General features: G+C 39.5%; 1 protein-coding gene across 6 annotated transcripts in view; it reads left to right on the forward strand.

Moving 5' to 3' along the window:
- The window catches only part of KIAA1671 (KIAA1671 ortholog), a 90848-nt gene that overhangs the window by 25438 nt on the left and 38558 nt on the right, over window positions 1–26852 (forward strand). For 4 of the 6 annotated variants that reach the window (XR_012996544.1, XR_012996543.1, XR_012996545.1 and 1 more), the window contains exons 4-6: window positions 964–1057; window positions 2910–6122; window positions 6834–6947. Coding sequence is in view for 3 of the 6 variants with exons in the window: in XM_076352811.1 (XP_076208926.1) it covers window positions 964–1057; window positions 2910–6122; window positions 6834–6947 (3421 nt within the window). In the remaining 3 variants the exon portion in view is untranslated. Of the gene's footprint in view, window positions 1–963; window positions 1058–2909; window positions 6123–6833; window positions 6948–13086; window positions 13297–26852 lie in introns of those variants that run through there. The other 2 variants (XM_076352813.1, XM_076352815.1) reach the window with 2 other exon arrangements.

Raw genomic sequence — 26852 nt, forward strand, 5'->3', positions numbered from 1 at the left:
CATTTGCATGTTATTGTAACTGTATATATATTACTAAAATTTCATGCATTTTGAAATCTTGAGGTGAGCATTGTAGACTGCAGGCTTATATATTTGTGAGAAAGCAAAAGAATGGTTACCATGTCTTCGACAGCGGTATGGAGTATTAGGTTTTCAGCCAGACAGGAATCTTATTTCGCTGTCATATTAAAGGCTAAATATCTATGATATCTATTCTGCCTATCTACTTAAGCTGTGGCAATGAGCAGTGTTGTTAGAGTAATATGACATCTGCTAATTTTTACATACCAAAACCACACACACACAAAAAAAATATCTTCCAGTAAAGAGAGATTTGGTCCAAGGTAAAATGTATTCTCTCAGTACAAAGTTGGGTAATTGATTATTCAAAATCATAAGAATTTGTTCGTGACATGACTGAGAGCGAGCTTTGTGCACCTGGCAATACTATCTGAGGCCATACTGCAGGGCCTGGTACTAGCCTGGATAGTTCATGTTCTGTATGTGATGACAAAGGGATAAGGAAAGAAGGATAATGTTTTTTGGTAGTGTAAAGGAAGTGTGCTTCACATAATGAACGCAGCAGATGTTTGGCTAACAGGACCTGCTTTATGAACAGTGGAATAATAGAATTTTTCAGCAAACCTTGGTCTTTAACATCAAAATAAAGAAAAGAAATTTAACTGAGGCATGAGAGTATTAGTATCTCTTTCACTATGCCTCATTATGTATCTCTAAATCTTATACTATACAATAAGCACATAACTAATCATTTTTTGGGAAACAACAATCTTTTGGTCTAGATACAATTAAGACACCAAATACAGTTACTATGATACAGTGATGTTTCTCCTTTACGAAATATAATTTATTGGATAATTTCTACCAGTCTGCTTTGGTAGGAAGTGTACCTGTTAACTAACAAACTGGACTAAAAGAAGTAACAGAAGTCTTTTGTCTTAGGTTTTCAAGTCCGACATCAAGCAGTGAAGCAAAGCCTGAGAAACCTTCTGAAACTAGAAACGACTCTATCAATGAAATGCAAGGAAATAAAAAAGTAAGAAAATGGCATCAGCTGGTGTGGTTTCCAGCTAAGTTTGCATTTAGAAGGCAGAGAGCACTGTCCTGCGTCCCGTGCGTCTTTATCAATCCATTACTTTTGAATGGGTATTGAGAGTATTAAGAATGACATAATCCTAATAGGTTTACTTGTGTAAGTCTATTTTTAGGACATGCTGGTAAAGTATTGGAGTATCATGTCTGTTGAGTTTTTAAAAGTTAAATATGCATGCTGTTAAATGCATGCAGTGGCGTAGAGTGAAAAGTATTTTATATACTCTTTTAAAGGGACTTTTAGTGCGTGAAAACCCATAGTGAATCGACTGTGGCTGTTGTGGTTTTGTGCAGTGATTATCCTCTATTTTCTCTAAGCATGGCATTAGTATAGTGCATTTCTACATCTAAGTCACAACTCCTTATTAAATACGTGCTGTATGTTTCATGTCAGTCTCCTAAATAACATTTAACTTAGAAGTTTTGACGGTAAAGTATTATACAGAAAGTTCTGATTTGCTGTAAAAGCTGTTAGGCTGTCTTTGTTTCTAAGCAACACTTTGGTGTTGCAAAACACAACTTCTCTGCTGATGCTTCTTAGTATTGGAGATTTAATGTAGTTTTAAGGGTATTTCTTGTGAGTTCTCATGGCTGTGCTTTTTTCCTGTCTAGGTTTAAGATAGGAATATATGGTAAGGAAACTAGCAGCTAGATACAAGGTTTCTGTAGTTTAATATAATTTTAAAGAAGATCAGTTTGTTTTAAAAATAAAATCTTTCATTAATGGAAGTACTGTTTTCAGCATCTGACAATAAAGTAGGATTAAAAAAATTCCTTTGAATTCCTAGAAGAATGAAGATCAGTTTTAAAAATGTTTATTTATAAGTGTCTTTAGTGTTAATTTCCTGACATTCTTCAGCTTTTTTTTAAAGAGAATCTTAAGTCGATTCCAAGTTTTAAATTTTAAAACTTGAAAAAAAGATTGAACTCTTGTAGGACCGGGGACTATTCTTTGGTTCTGTTTATTATTTGCATGCTGTGCTTTTTCAATGAATGTTATTAAAAATAACAGCTTTCAGGATGCTAGTTATATTTCCTGCAAGTAGAGAATAGTAAAGAATTGGCAATAAATATTAATTCCTGCTTTCTCTTTTTACGTCAGCTCAGCCTTAACATTCTTCTTAGCTGAGCAGTTCCAGCTGTGATATTTACTCATGTTCCTTGCAGTTACTGACCATGTAACTATTTAGTTAGCGAACAGCTGTATTTGAAAAGGCAGTTTTGACAAAATACAGTATATTTGGTGTCTCCCAGGAGTTTAGACTTCCTCTGAAGCTGCCTACATCTCTGTGGTGCTGTTCTATGCTTTGCTTCTGAACTTGAATTTCTGTAGGGTTTGCAACATAAATGTTCGTAGGTGTTTCTGTGGTAGCTGGGGTTATGAACCTTCTGAAGTTTTGTACTATTTTTGCATGTGTTGCCTTCTCTGGAGTATGATGTGGGTATAAATTAACTGCAGATTAAAATCTCTTGTGAAATCTGAGCTCAGGAACTCACAAAGTCATGCATATCTCATGTATCTCAACACTTCATAAATTTCTCCTTTTTGGTATTCAAAGTAAAAATCAAGCTATGAGATAATTCTGTTATAATCAAGATTCAGGAGCTGGAGGTACACGTTTGCTTAGATTACCTTGGTCTCAGTGGATTTTGTGTTCAAACATGGATGTGTTAAACTTGTGCTTAACTTGTGCAGGCTGTGTTGCACAGAGTAGGTGCAAGTAAGTTTTTTAAAATAAACTTTATTACACATCTTCTAAATAAACTATCTTAACTGTTGGATTTTCTTGTTCCAGAGTAAGGAGATCACGCTTGCACATGGCACCGATTTCACTGAAGCACATGCTACTGGGAACCCTTGGAAATCCCGGCAGATTTTAAAAATAACAAATAAACCTGATCAGATAGAGAGGAAAGGAAGCTTCCTTGGAGATGGTCAGCATTTTTCTCAGCAAAGTGAAAATTCTGTCTCGTTCACAAGCAACTTGGAAAAAAAATTAAAGCCAACCACACTGATGGAAAAGACCTACATTAAAACTGTCCGAGCCACCATGTTTGACCATAATGTTCAGAGGCATAATGTTGCTGCTGATCATTCTGGAATTGATTCAGCACTGAAAATGAATAATGAGCTTGAGGCAAAGCATGATGGGGTGACTTCGGGGCACAACAGACAATCATGGATGGGAGAAGTGGAGGAAACCACTAGTATAAAGAAGGAGTATCACAAGCAATCTGATTCATCAAAACATATAGCAGATGTAGAAAAAAGTGGAAAACCAGCTTGTTCAAGTGAAGGCAAGAAAATGGCTCCGGGAATTCTCTTAGAAAAATCTTTGGTTGAGAAAAGTGAAAAACCCATTGCTAAAAATGCAGAAGATTCTCTAATTTATCAAAGAATAGAGCCGAGATACGAAATCTTTCAGACGTGTGGTGAAAGAGCTCTTAGCGAAGCCATTACAATGGCTCCTGAAAAAAAGGCCATGACGCTCAGAACTAGAAAAACATCTGTGAAAGAGAATAAAAACGATGAGGATGTTTTACACACTGGTCAGTTGGCTAGGGCAAATAGTAAAACTCTGTCCTTGAAAGAAGATAACACTATTTCAGAAGCTAAAGACACAAAATGTTTTACGAGCAAGTCCGTGTTGAGAGAACCTACTGATTTTTTCTCCAGTGAATGCACTTTACCTGAACAGAAAAAAGACTCTGATAAAACTGAAACTGATCCAATATTAATAGCTGAGAAAATACCTTATTCTACAAACAAAAGTAAATATTTGGGAATGAATGAAAAAGTAAACAAACTACATGCTGAAATTAAAAATGACAAGAGTGAAGTCTCTTTCATGGATAAAACAGAGGGGTCTAATATGATGAAATGCTCTTCTGAGAAAAGGAGTTTTAGACCAGGCGGGACAGACAGCTATGAATTCAGAACCAACTTTGATCATGAAGTTATTTCAACAAGTGTAAATAAACATGGGGCCCAGTCTTCTTCAGTGCTTTCAAGTGGACAATTTTGTAAATCTTCCAGTAGCCACCATCCTGATACAAAAGTACTAACCATTAATAAAGAGGAATCTAGGGCCTTTGGTTTAAGGAAAAGTCTAGACTTAAATTGCAAAGAACAAGACTTTAGGTTAGGTAGTACAGCTCATGAAAACAGTGAAAAAATCAGAGTAATAGATCCAGAAGAAAAAGTCAGGAGAACCAGAAGTAGCGTTTCTGACTTGAAGATTTCTGAAAGGTGGAGAAGGAGGACCTTGCCTCAGGATTCTGTCAAGACAGAAGAAGTCGTCTGGCTCACTCCTGAAAATATCAAAAGGCTGAGTCGGACAGATTCATTGCAATTGGATGAAGGCTCAGTTAAAAAGAGAAGCAAAAAAAGCAAAGAAGAGGTGGAAGGGAATGAGGCAAACCAAACTCTTCTTGGCAGTCCTGATGATTACTTGAAAAATCAGAGTTCTGCCTTTGAGCCAAAGGCAACTTATTTTGCGGTGACTTATCAGATTCCTGGTAACAAAAAAGAGAAAAGCTTTGTTGGTACTCCTAGTGCAAGTGAATCTAATACAATTTCTAGCTCAAGTGAGGGAGCAACAATTAATCTGAACCCTGTTTTTCCTGGAAGGTCCAAACCTTTATTACAGCAACCAAATAAAAATTTGACGAGTACAAATTGTAGAGAAGACTCACGGGAGGTGCATATTAACAAGGATTGGGTCAAAGTAGAAGACAAAGATGATGTTTTTTCCAAAAACATTGCATTTGGTAATTTTCAAGTATCTAGGAAAGATAACCAACAGTATCATGAAAGAGGTCTGGATCATTCTAAAGAGAAAATTATAGATGTTGATGCTTTCCTGTTAAAACAGGATCTGGAAAATACCGCTCAAACTGATCTCAAAAGCAGCAGAAGAAAAGTCTCCTCTTACCATGAACCCAGATCCCCTCTGTGTTTTGCACAATTACATAAAGACAGTGAACTTGTCCCCCAGAAAAGGAGTGAAAATAATTATGATTTATCTGGAAGGAAGGCTGAGGATGGTTACAGATCCCAAATTCTCGATATTGATGCGCTTATGGCAGAATATAAAGAAGAATCAGTGAAGGCCAGTAACGTTCGTGACAAGCTCTCTGAAGATCACAGTTCATTTAGTAGGGAGAAATCAAAGAGCAAAAGAAATGTGTCAGATAGGACGTCTTCCTATAGCTGGAAAGAGTGGAAGGGATCAGATCGCTATTCTGTTAATAACAAACAAGGTGACCGTGCAGAAGAGTACCACAGGCCAGAGAAGTTAATTCTAAATGAAAAGAGCAAAGAGAAACTGGAATCATGTAGCCCTGATTTTGATAAACAAAAGTCCAAAGACAGAAAGTTCAGTCCTCCTTTCTGGGGAAATCCTAGCAGCTTTTTTTCAGATAAGTTTGTAAATTCACCTGTGGAGTTTGCTAGGAAGAAAACTTTCATTGTTGATGAGGATGAAGAAGTGAACTTAACTTCCAGGAATCAAAGTTCAAAATTTGTGATTGGTAAGGTACAGCCTATAAATGCAGTTGGTCCAGACCAAAGGTTGGAAGTTAATTTTGCTTCAAAGCTGTCCACAAAGGCAGACGATGGCCTCTTACAGAAGAAGTTGGTCACAAAAGAACAGTTCTTGGAGGTGTCTTCAGAAGGTGATTGGAGCAAAAATGTAGCAAGGAGCTCTATAACGAGGAACAAAGACAATGGAAATAAGACGATGTGTGAGAACGACTCTTCCAATGTGAAAAGTAAAACTGATTGGAAGAACTATATATCTGGTTTAGGAAGTGCACCCCCAGATTTAAGACGATCCTATTCAGAAAAGAGCCACCAAGGAAAAGACAATCTACCGCTTATGCAAGAAGTAAGGGGAAGAAAGGATCTATACCGATCCAGGCAAAGCTTCCCATTGGAAAGTGCGGATAATGGGTGGAAACACAAGATGTCATCTCAGTCAGAATCATTTTTCCATGAGGATAAAAAGGTATTACCAAATGGTATCTAAGTGTTTCCTGTAACTACAGTTGAAAGCGAGGAGAAGCTTTTATGATGTCTCTGTACTGCTTTTCAGCATTAGCTGTGCCTTTGCAGCAAGTGAGCAGATACGTGCTGCTTTTCAATAGAGTTCATTTGGTTTGGGTTGTATTTTCTTGAGGAACTTGTGTTGTACAAGATGAGTAGATTTTTGTTTCAAGTGTATAAATATTTATTGATGTTTCCATGGAGAGCTTGAAAAAGCTTTAAAGTGTGTGCATATTATTTTATTAATGCTACAAACTAGGATGTTAAATTGTTAACACTGCAATTTTTTAATTATTTGAAAAGAAGTAGTTTGGGTTTATTTTCTAAGTTGTCAACAGTCATGTTTTTGGAGTTCTTTTTGTTTTGGTTTGGTTTTTTTCTGAAGGAAGCAATTTTTTTTTTTTTTTTTTACTGGGTGAATGGCCCTCATTTGTATGTGAAACTTCACTGCTGATACTGACTTTGGTGAAATGCAAGTGATTCTCTTAAGACAGTGACACGTTAATGCATTAATGCACAGCCAGTTGGACGTTGATGGCTACAATGGTTTTCCATTTTGTGCTTTCAGCTTTGAACTTCCTCTGTTTTTTTTTTTTTTCCAGAAGGACACTTTATATACATATGTATGTGTAGGCATGTATATGTAACAACATACATAACTTTATTTTAACAGGCTTCTAGGAAAGAGTGGACCAAGCAGAGTTCAGACGGAACAGACATTTCATTGGTTTCTACTCAGAGAAGCCGCCACAGTTTTTATAAGGACAGAAGGGCAGATAATGGGACGGTATGTTATTTTGGAGGAGGTTCTTGGGCAGGGGCTAGGAGAAAGATAAGGGAGATGCAGCCTGGCTTACTCCATTCAGCACTGTTTTCCTTTTTGCAAATAGCTGTGAAAGAAAGTATGTGTCTTCCTAGCAGAAGGAGCAGATGCACTGTCTGTGGAGTTTAACTGGCAGAGAACGCTTCTCCCTGGGATTCCACCACGCTGGTCTATGCCAAATCTTCAAACACAAAGCATTAACCATGCAGCTTGTTCTTTTTTCTAAGCGAAGAATTTTCATCCTGAACTCTTAAGATGGGTCTAGATCATTATGCTTTTTGTTTGTTTCTCAGCTTAGATAATGAAAATTGGTTAGATTCCAGAAAATCTTTTCTGGAAAATTGTGCAGACAAGTAGAATCATGTCATAGCCTGAAAAATGATGGGTTTAATTTTCTTTCTGTAGGCAACACACAGAGAACTATTTATGTGAAGAATCACAGCTGACGTTTCTGGTAGTCTGATTTGTCTCTAATATGCATGCTTTTGGGGTAAATTCCCACTTAAAGTTGTTGGGTGATATTCTCCCGAGTTGCAGAAGGATGTCCTGACTTTAGCCCACAGATTAATTTTATGTTGGGAAATAACCTCCTATGTCCAGATGTTGTTCTGAAATAAAAAGCAAAGATCTGGATCTTCCAAAAGTTATATAATAAATGAAATATCAAAATTTTCTGTGGAAAATAAAGGATTTGAAAACCACATCAACAGCACAGAACTCTACAATTTTAGGAGAGACATTGCTGCTGCCACTGAAAGCCTTCCTTACTGGAAGAACTTGTTTTGAACCACTGCAAGTGCTGTGTGGTTTTGGGTTTGTTTTGTGGGTTTTTTGTTTGGTGGTTTGTTTTTTTTAACCTTGTGCACGGAAACAGATTTGATACGCTGGAATAATACTGTAGTCACTTCAAAGTGCACTCTTTTATAACTCTACCCATACATATTTGCAGTTTTCGAAAATCTGGATGTCCCACATCCTTTTAAAACTCTCCCACTTGTATGGAAAAGGGGTGACTGAAAGATTTTACCATACTGACTGTCCCAAGGTCAAATCTCATCTGTCCTCTTAGTCTGCTAGCACACTCGTGTGGCGACTGAATGTATTGCCCTCTGCAGAGATCCTGTTTTTGTAATTACTCATGCTGTTATTTACAGCCCTTTAATAGAGAATAGACAAAAAGATAAAAAAGGAAAGGAACAGAGTTCTTTTTTTCTCTTCTAGTGAAGAAAAAGAAAACGTCCAAACCTATAAGGATTTTGTAAACAAGTTTCCTAATAGGATTTTTGGAAACAGGCTCATGTTGCTCCAATTCTAGTCTTAAAACTTCATGGAAGGTATCCAAGGGCTGATATCCCCTTGTCTTTCCCATTCTTAGCACGGACTTCAGGTTGAATGTTCATCGTAGGAGGAGTTTGGGTTATTTACACATTTGGCAATTATCGCTCAGTCCCTAAAAGTTGTTATATGCCATCAGTTTACAGTGCAAATATGTAAAGATGTTGTTGACAAGGTAGAATATGTGGGAGAAAAGCGCTGTCAGAAATAGAGCTGGGATAATTGAACTATTCAGGTAGTGTACTTGGATAAATATGACACTTATTCTCCAACTTGTTCATTAAGTGTGAGGTTACTCAGAATAAACCTTTGACTTCATCAAGTGTAGCCTGAGACAGGGAAGGAAGGCTGTCAGCCCCACTAAGAGAGAAAACTCACATGTCCAGCATCCACCAGAATTCAGTAGGATCCAAGTGCTTTACTCCTTTGTGTTGCTTTGAAAAGCCTAATTGTGGTGTATTTGTTGTTCTGCAGTGCCATGGTAGCAAAAAGGGCAGTCTGGCCTTCGTGCATATAAATTGTGAGCGAGCAGGTGCAGAGAAGCAGCGTTCAGGAGGTGGAAATCTCGCCATACTTTCATATTCTCCAAAACCCCACATAGATATCACAGAAGATTATGTAAATCTGAACAATTTCTTTTGGCACCAAGGTTAATACCTTTGTTTTCCTTTGGAGAAAATACAAAGATTTTTGCTGTGCAGTCGCCGTTCTCATTGGTACGTTTCAATACTTCCCTCTGGTGGAGAGATGCCTTGTAGTTGTGTTTGAGTTTGAGGGATGTGAGAGGTCAAGATAGATCCACAGGAGAATCACAGTTAAGTGACATACTTCCTCTGAATTTGAATGCAATCTGTTTCACTTAGTACACCTTTGAAAGAGGATTAGAAGGAAACAAAACTGCCGCTGTTTTGTTTGAACAGTTTCTAGTCGTATCTGTTTAGTTGTGAAGTTACTTGCTTTTTGTGCATAGTGGAAAAAAAAATATGCTACAGTACGTATCACTGGTCACTCGAGATACCGTTCTCTTTCTAATGAGACTGTAGTGCTTAAAGTGACAAGTTGCTATTTTTATTGTAGGATAAAAGATTCACTTTCATTCACATTCACTACTACAGTAGTGTAATGAACTGTCCTGTATTCTTTGATATTTGACAAACTGACTTAAATTAATATGCTTTTGTGGCATTATTTCCCATCTGCCTATGATAATAAACAACTATTGGAATGAAATTTTCCAGGATAGCTAATGAACTAGATTCTTATGGATGAACGCAATTCTAAATGGAAGCAAGGTGCAATAGTATAATTTTACTTCTGGAGAAGTCATTTCTTTGTGATTATATTCTAGGTAATCTACTTCCAATGAGGTTATTTTTCAAAACATTATGTAGGACTTCTTTGAAATCAAACCATTACAATATACAATTGATGATATGAGATTGGTGATTAAAATTGCGAAGGATGGTACTCTTGAGATTTAACGCTTACCTAGGTTGCATTTTTTAGCTATTTTGAGTTTGTATTGCTTAAAAACAGAGTAAGGCTTTTATGAAGATTCCAGCATCATTGCTAGACTATCATCATCTGTGTTTTTGACTACGGGTAGTACTTTTCTCTGTATGTCTTTTGCAAAGAAAATCTTCAGTGCTGTAAGTATTACAAGGCTGGTAAAGCATCACAGCATTCAAAGAGGTGATGTTCCTGGTGGAAAGGAAAGGTGTTCTGTACTCAGAGCAGTAGCTTCCAGACTTCACCACCTTCAAAGATAGTGGTGAATTAATGACTGTGAACGTATCATACTACCAGTGGTTTATATGCTGGAGTTTGAGGAAGAATTGCGCTACAACGTCTCTATGTATTTAAAAAAAAAAAAAAAAAATTCACGTGTTCTACAACCTGAAAAGATGGTTTCTCTCCCCATGAATAATAGAAATATCACGGTTTGGAACTGCCACCTTATATATTTGGGCTGTTCCAGAATAGAGGATAACGAAGTCTGCATTTTAATGTGACGGTCTTTGAGACTGTGGAGGTGTCATGGTTTAAAACCTTCAAACTGAGAAGATCTTTGAAGACTGACAGATTTCTTAGAGTATAATTTTCTCTGAGGCCAGTAGCATTCCATGTCTTGTGTACTGGAGGACATGTTATCATCTGCAAAACTATTCCTGCTACTGTGTAGTTGGATGTTTTAGTGTTCTCTTGGCTGCCTTTTGTTGAGATGTTCAGAAAGTGACTTCCGCAGCCGGAGTCAGCCGGATAGCCGTGTCCTGGGGTTAGGACCAGAGATGGACTTCTGCTTTCTGGGGTGCGTGAGTGACAAAGATACAGGTGAACAGCAAGGCAAATTCTTCTAATTTATGATTTCTGTGTGAATATTTTGGCCTTTCTTTCTGTTTCTTAGAGGTTAGAATAAGTTTATGATTGTAAGCTTTGTTGTTAGTAATTTTTTAACAAGTGACTGTGTTATAAATATTACTGCTAATTGTAGTTTAGTGCTTAAACGTTCTATTCCAACATAAGATTTTTTTCCTTTCCCTTTTCACTCTTTGATATAGCCTGATTCTAGTAAAGAAGGAAATCATTTCAGATTTAAAGGCATTCACCTAATAGAGAATTAAGGAAAAGAATAGAATTCATGTGAATAAATAATTTCCTCTTTGCTTCTCTAGAGCTAACAGTATCAAGAAGACAAAACTTTTCCCTGCCCATTTAAAAATATTTACTCCTTCATGAAGTCAAATACTCTGTATGTTGTGCTTTAGCCCTGCCTGCATCACAGTATAGGTATAAAAATAAAGTTGTTCTTATGTTCGCTCTGGACAACTGGGATTTTAGCTCACAGAATTAGCTGCAAATCTCTCAGACTCTCTAGCAGGCAGAGAGCTCATCTGCATGGCTTAGTGCCTTAGACTATTGTAGGGGTCTTTTCCTTTAGACCTTGAATGCAATTTGAGGGACTGCGAGCCTCTTTTGTAACTATCTGTAAAATAAAAATGCTCTCTGGTTTTGTAGTCTGTTGTAAGACTTAGGGTTATTATGCACTCTCTGCTCCCTTAGAAGGCCCTGTAACTGCAATGTGCTATGGTAAACCACTTGAATTTCAGAAGATGTTTTCAAGTATTGTTTTTCATAAATCATAATGGTTCCATCCCAGCTGACACAGGTCTTTAATTCTCTGACGTTTGGTCACAAACCTCAATCCCTGATGTTGTCATCACGACTGATAGGAGTCTTATGAATTAAAAACTGAGGAATGTGCGATGCGCTCATCCCCCAAATACGAGTAACTGAGCTTGCTCCATCGGGCTGAAAGGATTGTGCCTTCATCAGGAAACAGAGCAGCTTTAATGCAACGATGGTTTATAACCAAAATTGCTGCTTCGTATAGTTAAAACGGAGCACTCTGGTACTAGAACTGGTGTAGGCATGAATTATTTTGAAGCCTCTGGTTATATATTTTATTTATTTATTTTATATTAAACTTTGGGTTTTTGTCCTTTGGTGAGGAAAATCTGGTATCCATAATGGTATCCGTATAAAGATGCACTTATTTGAGACTGTGATGTGTGGGTGGAGAAGGATTTGTTTAAGAAAATCATGAGCTGACTCTTAAAAATATTTTGGAAATGAACTGCAAGGGAGAGAAGATAAATATTTTATAAACATGTGCAGATGAATTTATAGTTTGGCTTGTCACAGTTCACCAGTTGTTTCCAGTTCTGCCCATGACAGGTCTCTCTCCTGCCCATTGAAAAGCAAGCCTTCTCATCTTCTGATTGTATAAAGCCTCTAATATTGCAGCTTCACTCCTTCCCAGATGGAAACAGATGTACTAAAAAAACATCATGTGTGAATTGTTCTGTTAGCCTAAAAACTGAATCAGCCTGGAAGAAAATCAAAAGAATGTCAGCTGTACAAGATCTTATAGGTGGCCATTAGAAAAGTGTGGGGAGGTATTTTTCTTAAACATCCAGAACCCAAATTGCAAGCAAAGGAGATTGTGGAGTCCCGGGAGCTGTTTTGTGTCACCTCTGTGTTGTCCCTCCCCGGGAAAGGTGGGAGCCTGAGGAGTGCGGGGTTGAGGGGGAAGGCAGTCGGGGTCCTCCCTGGACTGGCTCCTGTCACTTGTCTTTCCTTTTCCCATCAAAAAAAGGACATAGGTCAAAAAAGTAGGAACAGATAGAAATGTTGATTCCCATTTTTGCTCTTCACAAAATACCTACCATCACTGGGTCATTTAGTTTTGCTTCCTACTTCCAAAAACAGCACAGTGGAGGATGACCCAGTGTTGGTTAATAACTAGGTTTGCCCAGGCTTTCTTCCTTTTTTGGTAGTATTTATTTGCTGGGAACATTCCAGTGGTATATAAAAAGATACTTTGTTGTGTCTGTTTCTTCTCGTTCACAAAAGACACTTTTATATTAAAAGCAGGAGCTTTTCTTTCGTATGTGGTTTTTTCTTCTTCTTGTACGTTACCAAAAATAAGGTCAGCTAGCAACCCCGACAACCGCGGTGGCATTAATAGTGTTTCATAACCCCGCCTGCAAAACAGAGTGCGTTTAGAAGCTTCTCTTTCTTTCCAGATGAAGGGCTTTTTAGTTCGAAACCCAAAGTACTATTATTAATTCTAGACTAACACATTATGGGTTACTGGGATGGGAGGAGTCTGAGCAGTTAGATGCTAAATAACAAGTGGTTAAGTCACATGGTGCCGGTAGCTCAGCTACTGCTTATAAGTAGCCACAGCATCTGTTAAAGGCACAGAGCTCAGCGTGGTGACGTGGGGCTGGATAAACAGACACCGTACATTATTCATGTTGCTTTTAATTCCTCCGGTCTGCTTTTAACTTCTGCTGGAGGCAGGGAAGAGTGGGGAGGCTGAATCTAACGAGGATGGTTTTGCATTAACTTTATGCTTTGGAAGATGGAGTATTATTACTGTCCACGTTTGCTGAAGTTGCTGCAATATTTGTGGGTAAGTGTACTCTTTAATGTAACTGCGCTTACCAAGTTGGATGTTTTTAAGTGTTTTCAAAAATTCTGAGGCTGTCCATATGTAGCGATGGCTTTGCTTTGCAGTTTCTTTCTGATCTTTCTGAATAGTGACACTAAACTTGGGATTTATTTTGGGTGAGAAAGGCTATTTTATCTTTAATACTCGCTTAAAATGAGAAGACTGCAGACTACTTAAATGTGCCTTGGAAAACCTTCTTAGTAATTGGAATTTCTTCCTTGTTTATGTCTAACCGTAGGAGTTGTAGTTTTGCATACTGCGTATTAGAAATATTCTTCCCCATTTGTTTGAAAGCTATCCTTGGACTCTGGAGACTGCTGCTTTCAGAAGCACTCCTTCCCCTGCTGCTAGCTAGAGCTGCTGCCTCCTATTTAAGTAAAATGGCCAGTACTGATGGCTTTGGAAGTGTGTATTTTTACAATTCCTTACTTATTTTTAATTTGACTGTGTTAATAGGTTTCACCCTTCTCAGTGAGCACTTCCTCTTCAAACAATCCTTAGGGCCCTCTTCAATGAAAGTTCTTTTTAACATGTTGCTTTTACTGTGCTAGTCTGCCAGCTTTGCGGGGTTATTTTTGCACAGTGATTGCTATTTGTCTGATATTTTCCAATTTATAAAAGATGAATTTGATTTTTAAAGCCTTTATGAATAGATACTCTATTACTTTGAACCTAACTACTTAATGTTTTAATTTCTTCTGTACTAATCAAATATCAGTTTTCATTTGTTTATGGTATTGTCTGCATTAATCTAGCAATTTTTTCAGCTGTAAATTCAGCATGTAATCAGCACCGACACTTTAAACCTTTTAATGTTAGCTGTTTGCTAGCGCATTTTGAAACTGTAGCAAAGAGTTGGCTTCCCTCATTTAGAGTTCAATTTTACAATCCTTGCCTTGTATGTGCTTTGATCAGTAGTGAGATGAGATTGCCCCCTGTAATTTTTTTTGCAGCTGGGAGGGAAAACAGTATTTAAAGAACTGGGCATTTTCTTAAACATCTTTTCCTGTTAGGACTGTAGTATTGTAAAACATGGAAGTCTTTGGACATTTCTTAAGGTTTTTTTTTAATTGATTAGCTAGACTTTTAAAAGGCAAGCTTTCTTTAAATTGCACATTTAAAAAATTAGCGTGATATATCTGACTTTAGTGTGATTAGGGGGTGGATGTTCTTCGTGGTTTGCTAGTGTGAGAAGCCTGAAAGAGATCTCTGAATGCTTTTGCTTTCACATATATCTGGTGATTTTTTCATGGAGCCAGGAAAAAAACCCAACCCAAACCAAAACAAACTTTCTGATCAGTCCAGAAGATCACTGGGATGATACAAAATATTGTGCGGTTTTAGTCTGTAACAGAACAGGTATGTTATATTCTCTGTGTGTATATGCTCTTTTAGAGGCCTTGAAGTATTTCTTAGGCACTTTCATTAGTGTACACTCTCCTGATAACGTTGCAAGAAAATACTGGAAGGACAATTGTCATAGTCATGATATTAAATATATATTAAAAAAAAGAAATTTTAAGGGAAAAGCACAGCTGTGCCTTTTGTCACTTTCTGTGTTGATGTTACAGCTGAAGGCTACTAAGGAGCTATTTATCAGTTCTCTCTGTTTATAATCAGGAGTAACCAGAGATGTCGGGGTTAGTTGTCAAGCTTTGTGTTGAGTTATTTAATCTATCTTGGGGAGTTATTTAATCTATCTTGGGGAGCTAAGGTACTTTATTCATTAGGTAGACATACCTGAAGAAGCTGTAATTCTTAATTAAAAAATATTATAATGAAAATCCATTTTTAAAGCTACTGTTCTGAGCTATTGATAGGTTGCATCTCTTCTGCTGTGTATTTGTTTTACTCCTACGCAGTGGTGGAGTTGTTGGACATCAGCGTACCCACTCAGTGCCAGCGATCTGCTAAGTACTTGCTGAATCCTCTTCTGATCTTTGAATAGGATATGTGTTACTGTGATGTGTAGGAAAGCTGTCAAAAGAAATCCTCACAGAATTTTTTGAGCACAGCATAGTTTGTGGTCTGCCTGAGTATGTGTGAAATGATGACTGACCACCAAGAAGTCTGTGTCCTGTTGGCAGGGGTGTTGAGTGACAGCTCTAAGTTTCTGAAAAGTAGTCTTTGTGTCCGGCAAAATGTTTTGTTCAGTAGGTTGTATTAGATGCAGGCAGAGTTCTGTCCAGTAATTCAACCTTGCGCTCCCTTTTCCATTCAAGATGCAATAATGAGGAGGAGAGGAAGCTTATCAAACCTGGATCATTTGCACTCTTAATGAGACATGCCACAGGACTCTGAAATACTGCAGCTCGCTCTTGGTTGGTGTTTTCTTTAGTGTGATGCGTAACACTGAAACAGGAATTACTGAGAAGCAGGTTCCTAGGGAAGACTGAGCATTGGTTTTTTTGATGACAGGAGATGGACTAATGAGAGCTACTGAGAACTATTGCTGCAACTGTACCAACTCGCTAAAAAAAAGAACAATAAAAGAGGAAAGCTAAAAGTGCTGATGGAGCCTTGCAGATTGCTGCATAAAGCTTTTATGAGTCTTTAGGATGGCTGTTCAAGAATCCAGAAGTTCCTGGCTGGTGTGATAACACAGTGTGGTGTCAGTCAAATTAGTTGATGTTTCTTTGAGAAGGGGAAGAGCAGGACTCTTAAACACCACTCTGTGTTTGGTTCGCTCTCAATAAATTGTCTCTTCATACTACAAACGTGCTTATTGTTGGGAGAGATTTCTCAGAAGCTTGTGGTTTTGTGACTCCAGCAATATATCTATCCTTCTTTGATTTTGGCCATTCGGATTACAGATGGTGTGAGATATTACCTGTATGGCATACAACCGGGCTTTTGCTGGTGATAGGGGGAAAAAGGGTCCCCTAGGGACCCTAGGGCTGCCTCCTAGGTCTGTCTGCAGCCCATGGTAGGACTGCCTGTGGCTGGTCCTGCTTTAGCCTGTGTTTTCCCGTAGGCTGCTGGTGGTGCTCTTCTTCCTGGCATTTTCAGGGCTGGCTGTTAACCATCCAGCTGGTGTCAGCACTGATCCCTTTTGCTGCCTTTTCCATCAACCTGGAATCCAGACTGCGTTGCTTTCAGTCATACATTCAGTTACAGACTGTATTTGTTATTTGGACCCCTTCAGTCAAACGCTCAGATAAGCATAAAGTAGAGCACTGCACACTCATCACCAAATGCATTGTGGGGGTCTATAGTTCAGCAGCTGACATTCAGAGACTGGATCATAGCTCTCTGTATTCCCCGTCATCACTTCCTTCTCTGCTCTGCCATGCACCTTCCTCCTAGCTGTGATCTTTTCATAATCTTTAATTGGTTGATTATTGTAATTATGTATTCAAATGTCGGTCTTTCAGTGACCATGTGCTATATTTATTATATTTGAGTATTTTCCAGGGTACATCATCCCTTTTCCAGCTGGTGAAGAGCTTTGCTGCAGCTGATACAAGACATTTTTAGGTCTGACTTGCATAAGCAGTCCTTTAAGTGCAGCTCAATAGTCTGCTGTCCAGCTGCTTGCATCAGTCACACTGTCGAGCTGGTCAGCACGCCAGGTATGCAGCCACAGTAACGAGGTTTCCTGTTCCTTCGTAATGACCTTTGTCCAATAACCAGCTTTTTTGGCTTGCTTATGGACACAGCCACTAGTGGAGTGCTCTCAGTTGGTTCTGTTCCTGTCCTTAGCCATCTCAAAGTTGTGAGCAATTCTTGCTCAGCCCCAGGGCATTTTGTGGGGTGTTCCAATTTTGATGATGTCGTCATCTCTTTTTTGGTGTATCTGAGGCTACTGTAGGAGCATGCTGATAAACAATGATCAGTGTTACAAGTAGGATTAGGTAACATAAGCCAGCTCAGTGAGTGGAGGCCAGACTTCTTGCAGTGGGGGCAGAGCTGGCAAGAGATAGGAGAACTGGATCTGTTCCAGAATAGGTGCTGAAGGAAAAGAATAGGAGCCCTGGCTGATTTTGAACAGGCGCTGTAGTACTCACGGGGAGAGGAGGGTTGGTGTCAGGACATGAGCTGTCCTAGATGCGGTTTTTAGTACCTTGGTCAGGAACCAGCTGCGACTTTGGTCACAGCCGCCTTCAGAATGGTCCTGTCTGGTTTGATGGTTAGTGAGGGACCTGGCTCAGAGTGCTGGCTGGGCCTCCAGCTGTGCTGCTGTGGTATCGGAGACAATCAACAATCAAAAACCTTGGGGCTTGATGGAGAGCTGTGTGATTGCCGTTTGATCCAGACAGGACAGATAATGTCAGCAGATGAGAGAAGACAGCTGGAAGAGCTGAGCAGCTACCAGTGCACCCCCTTATATGACAGCGCACTGTGATCTCTAGTGAATATGTGGTCTTTTTCTTGACAGCTAGATGTTGGCCTGGTCTGGATCCCCCCACAGTGCATGTGGTAGATGCATAAATCCTGACGCCTCATAAAATGAATAGTTTCATTAGTTTCAATGAGTGTGACAGGAAAAGCATCTGGGGCAGATGAGTGGCCGAAGATGCCTTGAAAACATTATAGATATGGTCCAAGAGTGGCCTTGGCTCCACTTTAACAAAATGAAGTTCCGAAAAGCCTGCGGGAGACCAGTGTCCTATTAGCAGCAGAGAATCTCTCATAAAGCTTGTAGCTCTGTGTTATCCATACATCATACTGTGATACACAGTGGAGATGAAAGTGGGCTCCAGATTCATTGCTCAGTTTAGGCCTTCTGGTACGGATGATGGTGGTGAGTTTCCTGAACAAGGAACTCATCCTTGATGAGTTGTTTCTTCTCAGCCTGGCACTTGTCTTTGTTCAAATAGCAAACAAATGCTGCATCCTGAAAGCATTCAAAAGAAAATGGCATGTTTTAAATAAAATGTTACCCTGCAGCACTGTGATGGTTTAAAAAGACCTTCTTATTCTTTATTGACAGTCATTAAACAATAATTACAAAATCAAAAGAAAATTGGGGTATTTAAGTAAGAAGTAAGATCTAAATTTTGTTTTGACAAGGTTTTAGTTGCTACCTTTTAAGTGTGGTTTTGATACCTCTTCATCAGGTGATTCCAAAGGAAGTGGCAGCTCGATAATAGCCATGCTGCCGCGGCATGTCACTGCGGCAGCATTTTGATGGGTGATGGAAGGAAACCTTAATCATCGGTCTCCATGCCACGTGTAATGGGTATCCCTGCTCTAAGGGAGGGAAGGCGTTCTGTGTCGGTGTTGCGTGGCTTCCCTTTGTGTGCACTGCCTGGGGATTTCCTGTGGGCGGTGTTTGCTGCTGTTCTGTTATGGGGTTCCCTTTTGATGTTGGGGCAATCGCATTTCAGGCATGCATTTTTTCTAAAGACTTAAAAAACCCTCACACCCAAGTAGTGTCTATCTGCTGTGCTGATGTCAGCAGCTAAATCTTCCTTTCAGATAATCTGAGTAAACGAAGTCCTGTTGCAGGGAAAAAATCTGTCCGGAAAAGCATTTTCCTAATTCCTGAATGCTGCTGTAGAAGAAGAGTTCTAACTTTTGTGTCATTGCTAAGAGCAAGTAGACAAAACAAACCCGGCTGAGGAAGCCCGTTCCCTGCGGGAACGCGAGAGAGTGCTGTTCAGCCGCGGGAGGCCGGCGTGCTGGCCTGAGGCCACTCGTCCTCGCGCAGCTTCGGAGCTCGCACAAGGGAAACAGCGCGGAATCCAAGACAGTTTGGTGTGTTATTAATTAGGTGTGTTATTAAGTTTAATTTACCATAAAATGCTTTTATGAAATAGTGCATTCTAGGTTAACTTGATGCAATAAGGTTTGCATTCAGTAAGATGTAACCATTTATAGACCTGGTAATTTTTTTTTGTAATGACTGTGTCATTCCGGGCTCAGAGCAGCTGGAACTGGGGGACTGTCTGCCCCTGCTGCCCTCCCCTTTAATTTGAGTCTGAAGTAGTGAGTACGCTTCTGATATGAGGCTAACGTGGATTGTTAAACCTCATTTATACATATAAAACAGAGGTAACTTCACTGCCTCCCTACTAATATTTTGATCTAAAGTTGTTTTGACTCAGTTCCTGCTTTCCCATGCTGTTGTCCATGCTGCTAATGCTGGGAGACAGCCAAGTTCCCACTATTGTTCCTGTTCTTTCAGCAGTTGTGAGTTGTTCATACAGCCAGTGCGTGTTTACTGTACTGAAAGGAAACGGCATTTTAGAGAGCAACTTGAGCATGGTGAAAGTAGTTCTTTGTAGTGGACTTTCCTCAAGATATGACAGGACTTTGTGCTGCAGTGCACAGCTTCTCTTAAAAAGTGACTTAAGGTAAATCTTAAGCCTGAATGAAGCTCGTAAAAAATGTCGCACTTGGTACCTCAGTGATTCATGGTTGATGCTAATAAATACCTGCCACATTAAGGAAGGCGGTATAGATTATTTGCTAACCACAGTACATATTTGGCAAGTTTTGATTGCTAGGGCTGGAGATTGCAGATGGCGGATGCGACTGGATTTACTTCTGGATTTGTTGAATAATTCAGCAGTATTTCACAGTTCAGGGCAGGAAATACAGCAAATCTAGTTGAGAACGCAGAAGGAATTTCAGCAAATCAACCTTTTAGCTCCACAAAGTTCCAGACCTAGCAGGAAATAATGCACTTAATCTAAAAAATGTAAACAAAGGCCACACCTGTAACAATGACCCTGATAAGCAATTCAAGATGTAGCCTTCTGCAGCGTCGCGGGGGTATTCTTGTACCGTGCCACTGCTCTGGGCTCCAGAAAAGCATGTTGGCTGTGTGTAGCTCGGTGTAAGCGTGGGGTCGGCTGGCTTGTGGTCGCCAGCCACTGCACTGACTGCGTCCTGGGGTACGTGGGAGCATCGGGCCGTTGTGCGGCTGGGCTGTGCAGCCACCCTCCTGTCAGGTGATGTGGGGCTGACGTGCTGTGCGTGGGAGGAGGAGGCAGTAAGAGCAAAGAGTCCAAGTAATAATGGAACCGTGTATGCATGCAGTGTTACACAGCAATGGCAAATAAACGCTTTTGCTTTTTTTCATAAAAATGGCATGTTGCAAGATAAAATGATGAAGGATGTATTGTATAAACTTATACCTGATATTTGTTCTACTTACTGCGATCAAGAAGTGGCTGATGTAAATGAAAGACTCATGGAATAGTGTTTTGTAGGGAGAAGGTGGACAGAACAATCAGGTGCTCAGTGTGCAGTGGGAAGGTGGTCCACACAGTTGTTAGGCAGTGTGTGATTATGCTGAGAACAGCTGAAATGACTGAAGATCAAGTTTTACCTTCCAGCTTCTTGTTACTACTCTTTGAAGAAGGAAATCCCTTGCACAAAAAAGCATGCTCTTCCTTCAGAGTGTTCTCTGAATTCTGAAAGTCAGATTTGAACCTTCAGTAGTTGATTACCCGAGCACCCTCTGTGAGAAAGAGAAATGCTACCAAATGTCTCCAGGCAGACGGTAATAAAAAGTTCCGTATTTTGTCTCTTTGAAAAGGGTGACAGAAATGCACTATTTAAGAAATAGTAAACCTGGCGTTTACTGACTGATTTAAGAGAGCAGCGTGCTTTGGACCAAATCTAACTCTTCAGAGAACATAGCGTTCCCCAGTATAGCATGCAGTCTGTCTGACTGTCACTTCTTGAAATTGGCCCACATGTGTTTGCTGTGTTTTGAATTGCCCATGCTGCCTGACGCTCGGGAGCACACCGAAATGGACCCTGACTTTAGGTATAGTGTTACCAGGCAACACTAAAACTTGTGGGATTTGAGGAGACGTTTTCTGACTGCTAGAACCTGCTTAATAAACGTAATGCGTGTGGGCCAAATCCTGCTTCCCCAAAAGCTCAGCTGTGCACAAGAAAAGAGCTCTTCTCGCATAAGGAGATTTCTGCTGTTGGAGGGTGGGGATGACAAACCCCATCCAGCCTACGTACCGGGGCTGACTGCCTCTGATGAAAAGTGAGATGCTGGCTGAGCTGTAATGCTACAAAACTGCTGAGACTGCATTTAGCGAGGTGAATCAGAATTCCATGGTGAAATTTTAAGGAGATGGAATGAAATTGGTGAATCTGGCATTATCCCTGAAGTAGGATTTTGATGCCTTTGCAGAAGGGTGTTGGTGAGGAGGAGTTTGGATGACTGCTCGTATGCAGGTCTGAATTGACAGTAAAACTTTATATCCATCAAAGAGAAGGAAATACTGTGAATGTATCGGATTGTCCTTCCTCGTTTGCATGTAATTTGACTCACTCCTATGGGAACAAGAGATTTCCCAACCCCTCTTCTTCCCGTTATTGTTTTGAGCAGAAGTAGCATGTTTCCATGCTTGTTTTCTTTCACTTCACTTACCTTCCTTGCCCTGTGAGAAAAGTTTAGCAGTTGGAGGTATTTTAGGCCACATTCTGTCCTCAGGAAGTCTCTGTTAAAGATGTTTTGCAGTTACCTGTGCTCACATCCAACGTGAGAGTCCATTGGATCAAGTGATGGAGAAGTAACTGTTCCCATGTTGGACTTAATATAAGAGCCCTGGCTATGGTACTGCTTTGTTTTGCCTCCCTGGTGCAAGGAGATCCTTTGCAGGCTGAAGCTTTTGCCCTGTGGCTGCCTGGCATGCTGGGGAGATTCCCTAACTGAAGATTGGGACCTCGGGGGAAATTGAATCAGTCGCATGTGGAGATAGCGTATTTGATCAAAACAACAGAACTGCTCCTGAGAACGCTTGGGCACGTTTGCAGGGAGCATGTGGTGTTCAGCTTGCTTTGTATTTGTTTACGTGCTCATATTTTCATTTCACTGTGCAAATAGCTTCCTTTTCTTAGGGATAAGTTTCACATTATGTTTCTTGTTAACATTAGATATCTCCCCTACTGTAAGATAGCTCCTGGTTTTCCATAGTGTCTGTCTTTAAATGATACAAAAACTAATGCTTAGCTTATTGCGAAGCTTGTAGCTAATTTGTTTGTAGCTTTCAGCCCACATTGGAGGGAATGTCTAGTATTTGTATGGTAATGTTTATCAACAAAAAACTTTCTTCATTGTGGATTTTTATTTGTATAAATGGAAAAAACTGTAACTATCCATCTTTTGCTTGGCTTGATCCTTTTGATGTAAACAAATGTAAAGAAAATGTTTTTAGTACTTTCCAGAATATTTGTGCTGTAGGAATTTCCTGTTTCTGTTTTGTTTTTCATTTTTTCCTCCTCCATTGAGGTGGAAGGGAAGTGCTGAATGATTATGTACATGGGCTTTCAAACAACATAGTATATTTTTAGCTTGTTCCCTCGGCTTTAACGTTGATAGCTTTGTTTTATACTGAAACAATTCAAGGTACAAAAACTATGCATGTTCAGGATGTTTAACTGGGCCTTTCTTAAGTTCAAGAGAAACATAGTTTGGGGGACAAAAGAATTAACATTTTCCAAAAAACTGTTTTGGCACTCTAGTTGCAATTATTACTGGTAATTGTATTTAAACTTAAATTGTTCAAAAACTTAGATTAACAGTTATATTTCACAATTACCTTTGTTTACAGATTTTTATTAATCTTGGAATAATTACATACTACTGTAAAAGGGCACAGAATTTTGTACAGAGAAAAGGATGGCTGACTTGATTACAAATGAAATGGGAAACTGCAGTTTTTCACTGATCCCATCAAGGATGACCATGGTAGTAGAATGGTAAAATTATTTTGGCAGGTATAAGCAAGTATGTGGAGTGTTCAGTCATGAAAATTATTAATGTGTTTTCTTTTATCACAAGTGTAGTTCTGTAAGGAAAACAAGGAATGCAAATTTAATTTTTTTTTTTTCTCTTACCTGGTTTCTCTAATACTGGTTAATTCGGAGGAAAGTGCAGCTTTCAAGTGCATTTGGAACTTAGTAAGACTCAGTCTGTGCCTCTGCTTTCCCCTGTTCTTGCCCTTTCTGTTACCATTTTTTGATTTAAATCCATAAGAAGTGTAAGTATCGTACTTAAATGTGACTTTTCTTAAATGAGAATGTAAGGTACAGAATTTTATCTTACTGAGGTGATAGTGCTGTGATTTTTTTGTTTTGTTTTGTGGTTCTTACAATGTACATGAGCGTTAAATATCTTTTACAGAAACAGTAAGACAAATCTACCCTCAAAGATACATAATCTAAAGAATGGATGTAAGCTACGTGATATCATGAAACATGTTGGGAAGCGTGGTGGTAGCAGAGAGGGGGGGATGTGGATGAGAGCTTACAAAAGTGGGCAGAGAGTGCACAACAACTGGGGACCAAGTGTTCCTGGTGAGAAGAGTCAGGCTATGGGGTGGACTTCCAGGCAGATTAGATGCATTTGGTATCTGACCTTCTTTAGCAAACATTGCAAAACGTTTATCTGTGATAAAAAGCTTCATTTCATATGTGCTAACGTGCTTCTTGCGTGAGAGGGGAAAAGATGATGTCCCAGCAAAATTTCTAATCATCATCTTGTCTCGTTTGGAGTGTGTGGATATCTAACTGTGTGTTTCAAATTTATTGATCACAGTGGGTCATTCTTTTTCATTTTTTTTTTTAATTTTTTATTTTTTTAAAGGTTGAAGAAGAAAAGATGTTAAAAGTGGTAGCTCTTTGTATATAAAAATGGTTTGGAACCTTGCACACGGAAGTTTAATCCGCTGCACACATAACACTTCAACAGCTTTTTGCTGTTTTCACAACGTTAAGTTGCACAATTCTCATTGTGTGCCGCGGAGAATGTTCTATTTGTCAGAAGATGCGGGTGAGATGGGAATCCATGTTCAGGCATAAGCTTCAGCTTTAATAAATTACCACTAGGTAGTTATGAGACATTTGGCCCTTTAATGTTCCTGCCACCTTGTTGGGGCTACAGAGTGTCAAGGACCTCCCTCATACTTGCTTCCGAATCCTCTAATTCTCTTTAGAGCTGGCCATTTTAACCTTTACTTCCTGAGCACCAGATGCATTTTTCTGCTTGTTTTCATGCTTCTAACTCTAAGTCATTCTTTCTGCAGTTGAATGTATACAGAGTGAGAAGGTTGGAATGCCCGCAGTCAAGACAAATGATACAAAATAGGATGAAAAAAGTTTTCTTCCTCCTCCCCAGACAGGCAATATGCTGCTTGCAGAAACCTTTGGAAACAAAACTCACATCCTGCAATGGGGGACAGGGGACAGAGGAGTTGGACTGCAGGCAAGGAAGGAGGCCCTGTCTAATGTAAGCTCCGTTTTTTTATCAGTGCTGAGCATTGGCTCCACTTGGCAGCAGCACTCAGCCAGCACCAAGCCCAAGGAACAGTGTGTCAGCTATCCCTTTGCACGCTGATCTGGGAACGGCTCATACCTGTTCCTTCGCCTGGCCAGGGATGTTCTAGTGATGCTGTAAGACGACAGTTGTACCTGGGGAGCGTGGGGTTTTTGTTTCTTCCACACTTTTTTTTTTTTTTAATTTCACTGCCATTTTGTCCTCCCTGTAGTTGACCAAGTCTCTTTTTGTACGAGACGTGGAGAGAGGATATATTTCTCTTGTTTTGTCTTTCCTTGTTCCTTTTTATTGTCCTCTCTTAGCTGGTATTCAAGAAGATACGTGCAGTGACCATGAGCTGTTTGGTTGGTTGTGAAACCTTGGCAGAGCCTATTCATTTATATTCGGGAAGTGACAAAACCTGTGCCGTAGGTCTGCAGGGAAGTTGCTAGTTTCTTCCTTGAAGTCACTTTCTGTGGCAGGAAATGTTCTTCTTGCTTTTTTGCCCCTGCACGAGGGGACTTTGTTGTGCTTGCCATAAAACGTGATTATTTTTACAATGCTTTTTGTGCTTTGAGAGGTTTGTCAGCTTAGCACACAGAAAGGCAGAGAATAAAGCCTTCCCCTACCCTTCCGTGCCTGGGAGTTGGGCTGTTCTGGATCATTGTTTTCTCTTTACCCTGGACGTTTCAACTGGAGTAGGCAGGATAGCACGATGGCAGCCAAGTGAGTTCAGCTCTATTATTTATCAAATAAAAGTAGTAATACCACAGGTGAACTTTAAGAATGAGGTAGTTGTGGAATAAGGATGTGCAGCGTGCAGGTGGTATCATTTCTGTTTTCAGTGGCCAGCTGTCAAAGTGATTCAGTCTTCTAGAGCTTGCACTGCCACCGTTGCGTTACATTGCGGGGTAGGAGGGTACAACCATGATGAGTATTTGTCCTGATGTGACGTGGTCTGTGCGGACGCTTGTGTACTGGGGAATGTGATGTCTTCAAAGGGACACAAATTAGTTTTCTTAGCAAAGATTGTCCTGAAGCAAATTTGACTGCATGATAAATAAAGAATTCTTGTGTCTTGTTCCAGATCAGATGAGACTCAGATTTCAGAGGCAAATTGCAAAGACAGTTCTATTACATAGGCCTTTTTGCAGTTATGGTGCATAAGTATCAAGAAATTTCATTTTGCTCTTCAATCTGGAGGAATAAATCAAAAGTATTTGTCTGCAAAGCCACTGGCACTGAATTTTATAGAATCATAGAATAGTTTGAGTTGTAATTGTTTCCCACGACTGAAACGTTTCTTCTTCATTTCTTCTTCAAGAAATGAGTATTACTCTGAGGCTATTATTACCTCTGTTTTAAAACAAAGATTTTAAAAATAACTATGGATTACATTGAGATACTTTATGCTTTAGCACCTTTCTTTAAAAGTCTCTTGTATTAATGTGTGCTTGTGTAAACTTTACAAGCATTGATCCAGAACCTGATCTACTACTGCAGTCCCTCCTTGCTCACTAGTTTGTGAGGCCTCTGTGGGCTTTTAAAATAACCTAATATAAGAAAAAAGTCTGGAAATGGAATTTTGGTCTCTTTCGTAGTTGGCTGTGTGTACAAGGGGAACGCCTTTAATGTCAAGTTCTATGCAAGTTGTCTGAAATTCTGAATAATCATAAATTAAAACTGTATACGTGAGCTTAATTTCAGTAGGAAACGAAAGTAGGAAGAGAAAACAAATACTTAGTGTAAATATTGATACCCAGTGTTTCAGGTTACAAAAGAGATTTCACTGTATATAGACACTGTACAAAGTCCTTGTGCTAAAACACTCCATCCATTCAACTCTTTTTTTCTTTTTTTTTCTCCTTCTTTTGACCTTAGACTGCTTATGGTTATTGTGGCAGGTGAAACGGTCTAGGCATCTGAACGAATTGTATTTATCGTACCACCGTGAAAAAGAAAAAAACCAAACCAGATAAAATCACTAAGCCCTTTCATCTTTAGCTGTGTGAAGTTTCATGGGGAATCTTGGATTTGAGGGATGGGAAAGCTAGGTATAGCAGATGGGAAAAAGGATGGAGTAAGAAGCAAACTTACTCAATGATGGGCTTAGAGTCCCATGTCATGTCAATTATTTTGTGATGGTATATGAGATACTGTGTAAAAATCAGGGAGGAGGCAAGGGTTTTGTTGTCTTCAGAGTACCTGTGCAGCAGTTTTGATTTTGTTGGGGCCATATCATAAATTTGTTCCAGCATGGGCATACTAGGTACCTGCGTTACGGCTG

This window comes from Aptenodytes patagonicus, chromosome 15 (genome assembly GCF_965638725.1).
Source record: "Aptenodytes patagonicus chromosome 15, bAptPat1.pri.cur, whole genome shotgun sequence".
Lineage (NCBI taxonomy): Eukaryota > Metazoa > Chordata > Aves > Sphenisciformes > Spheniscidae > Aptenodytes > Aptenodytes patagonicus.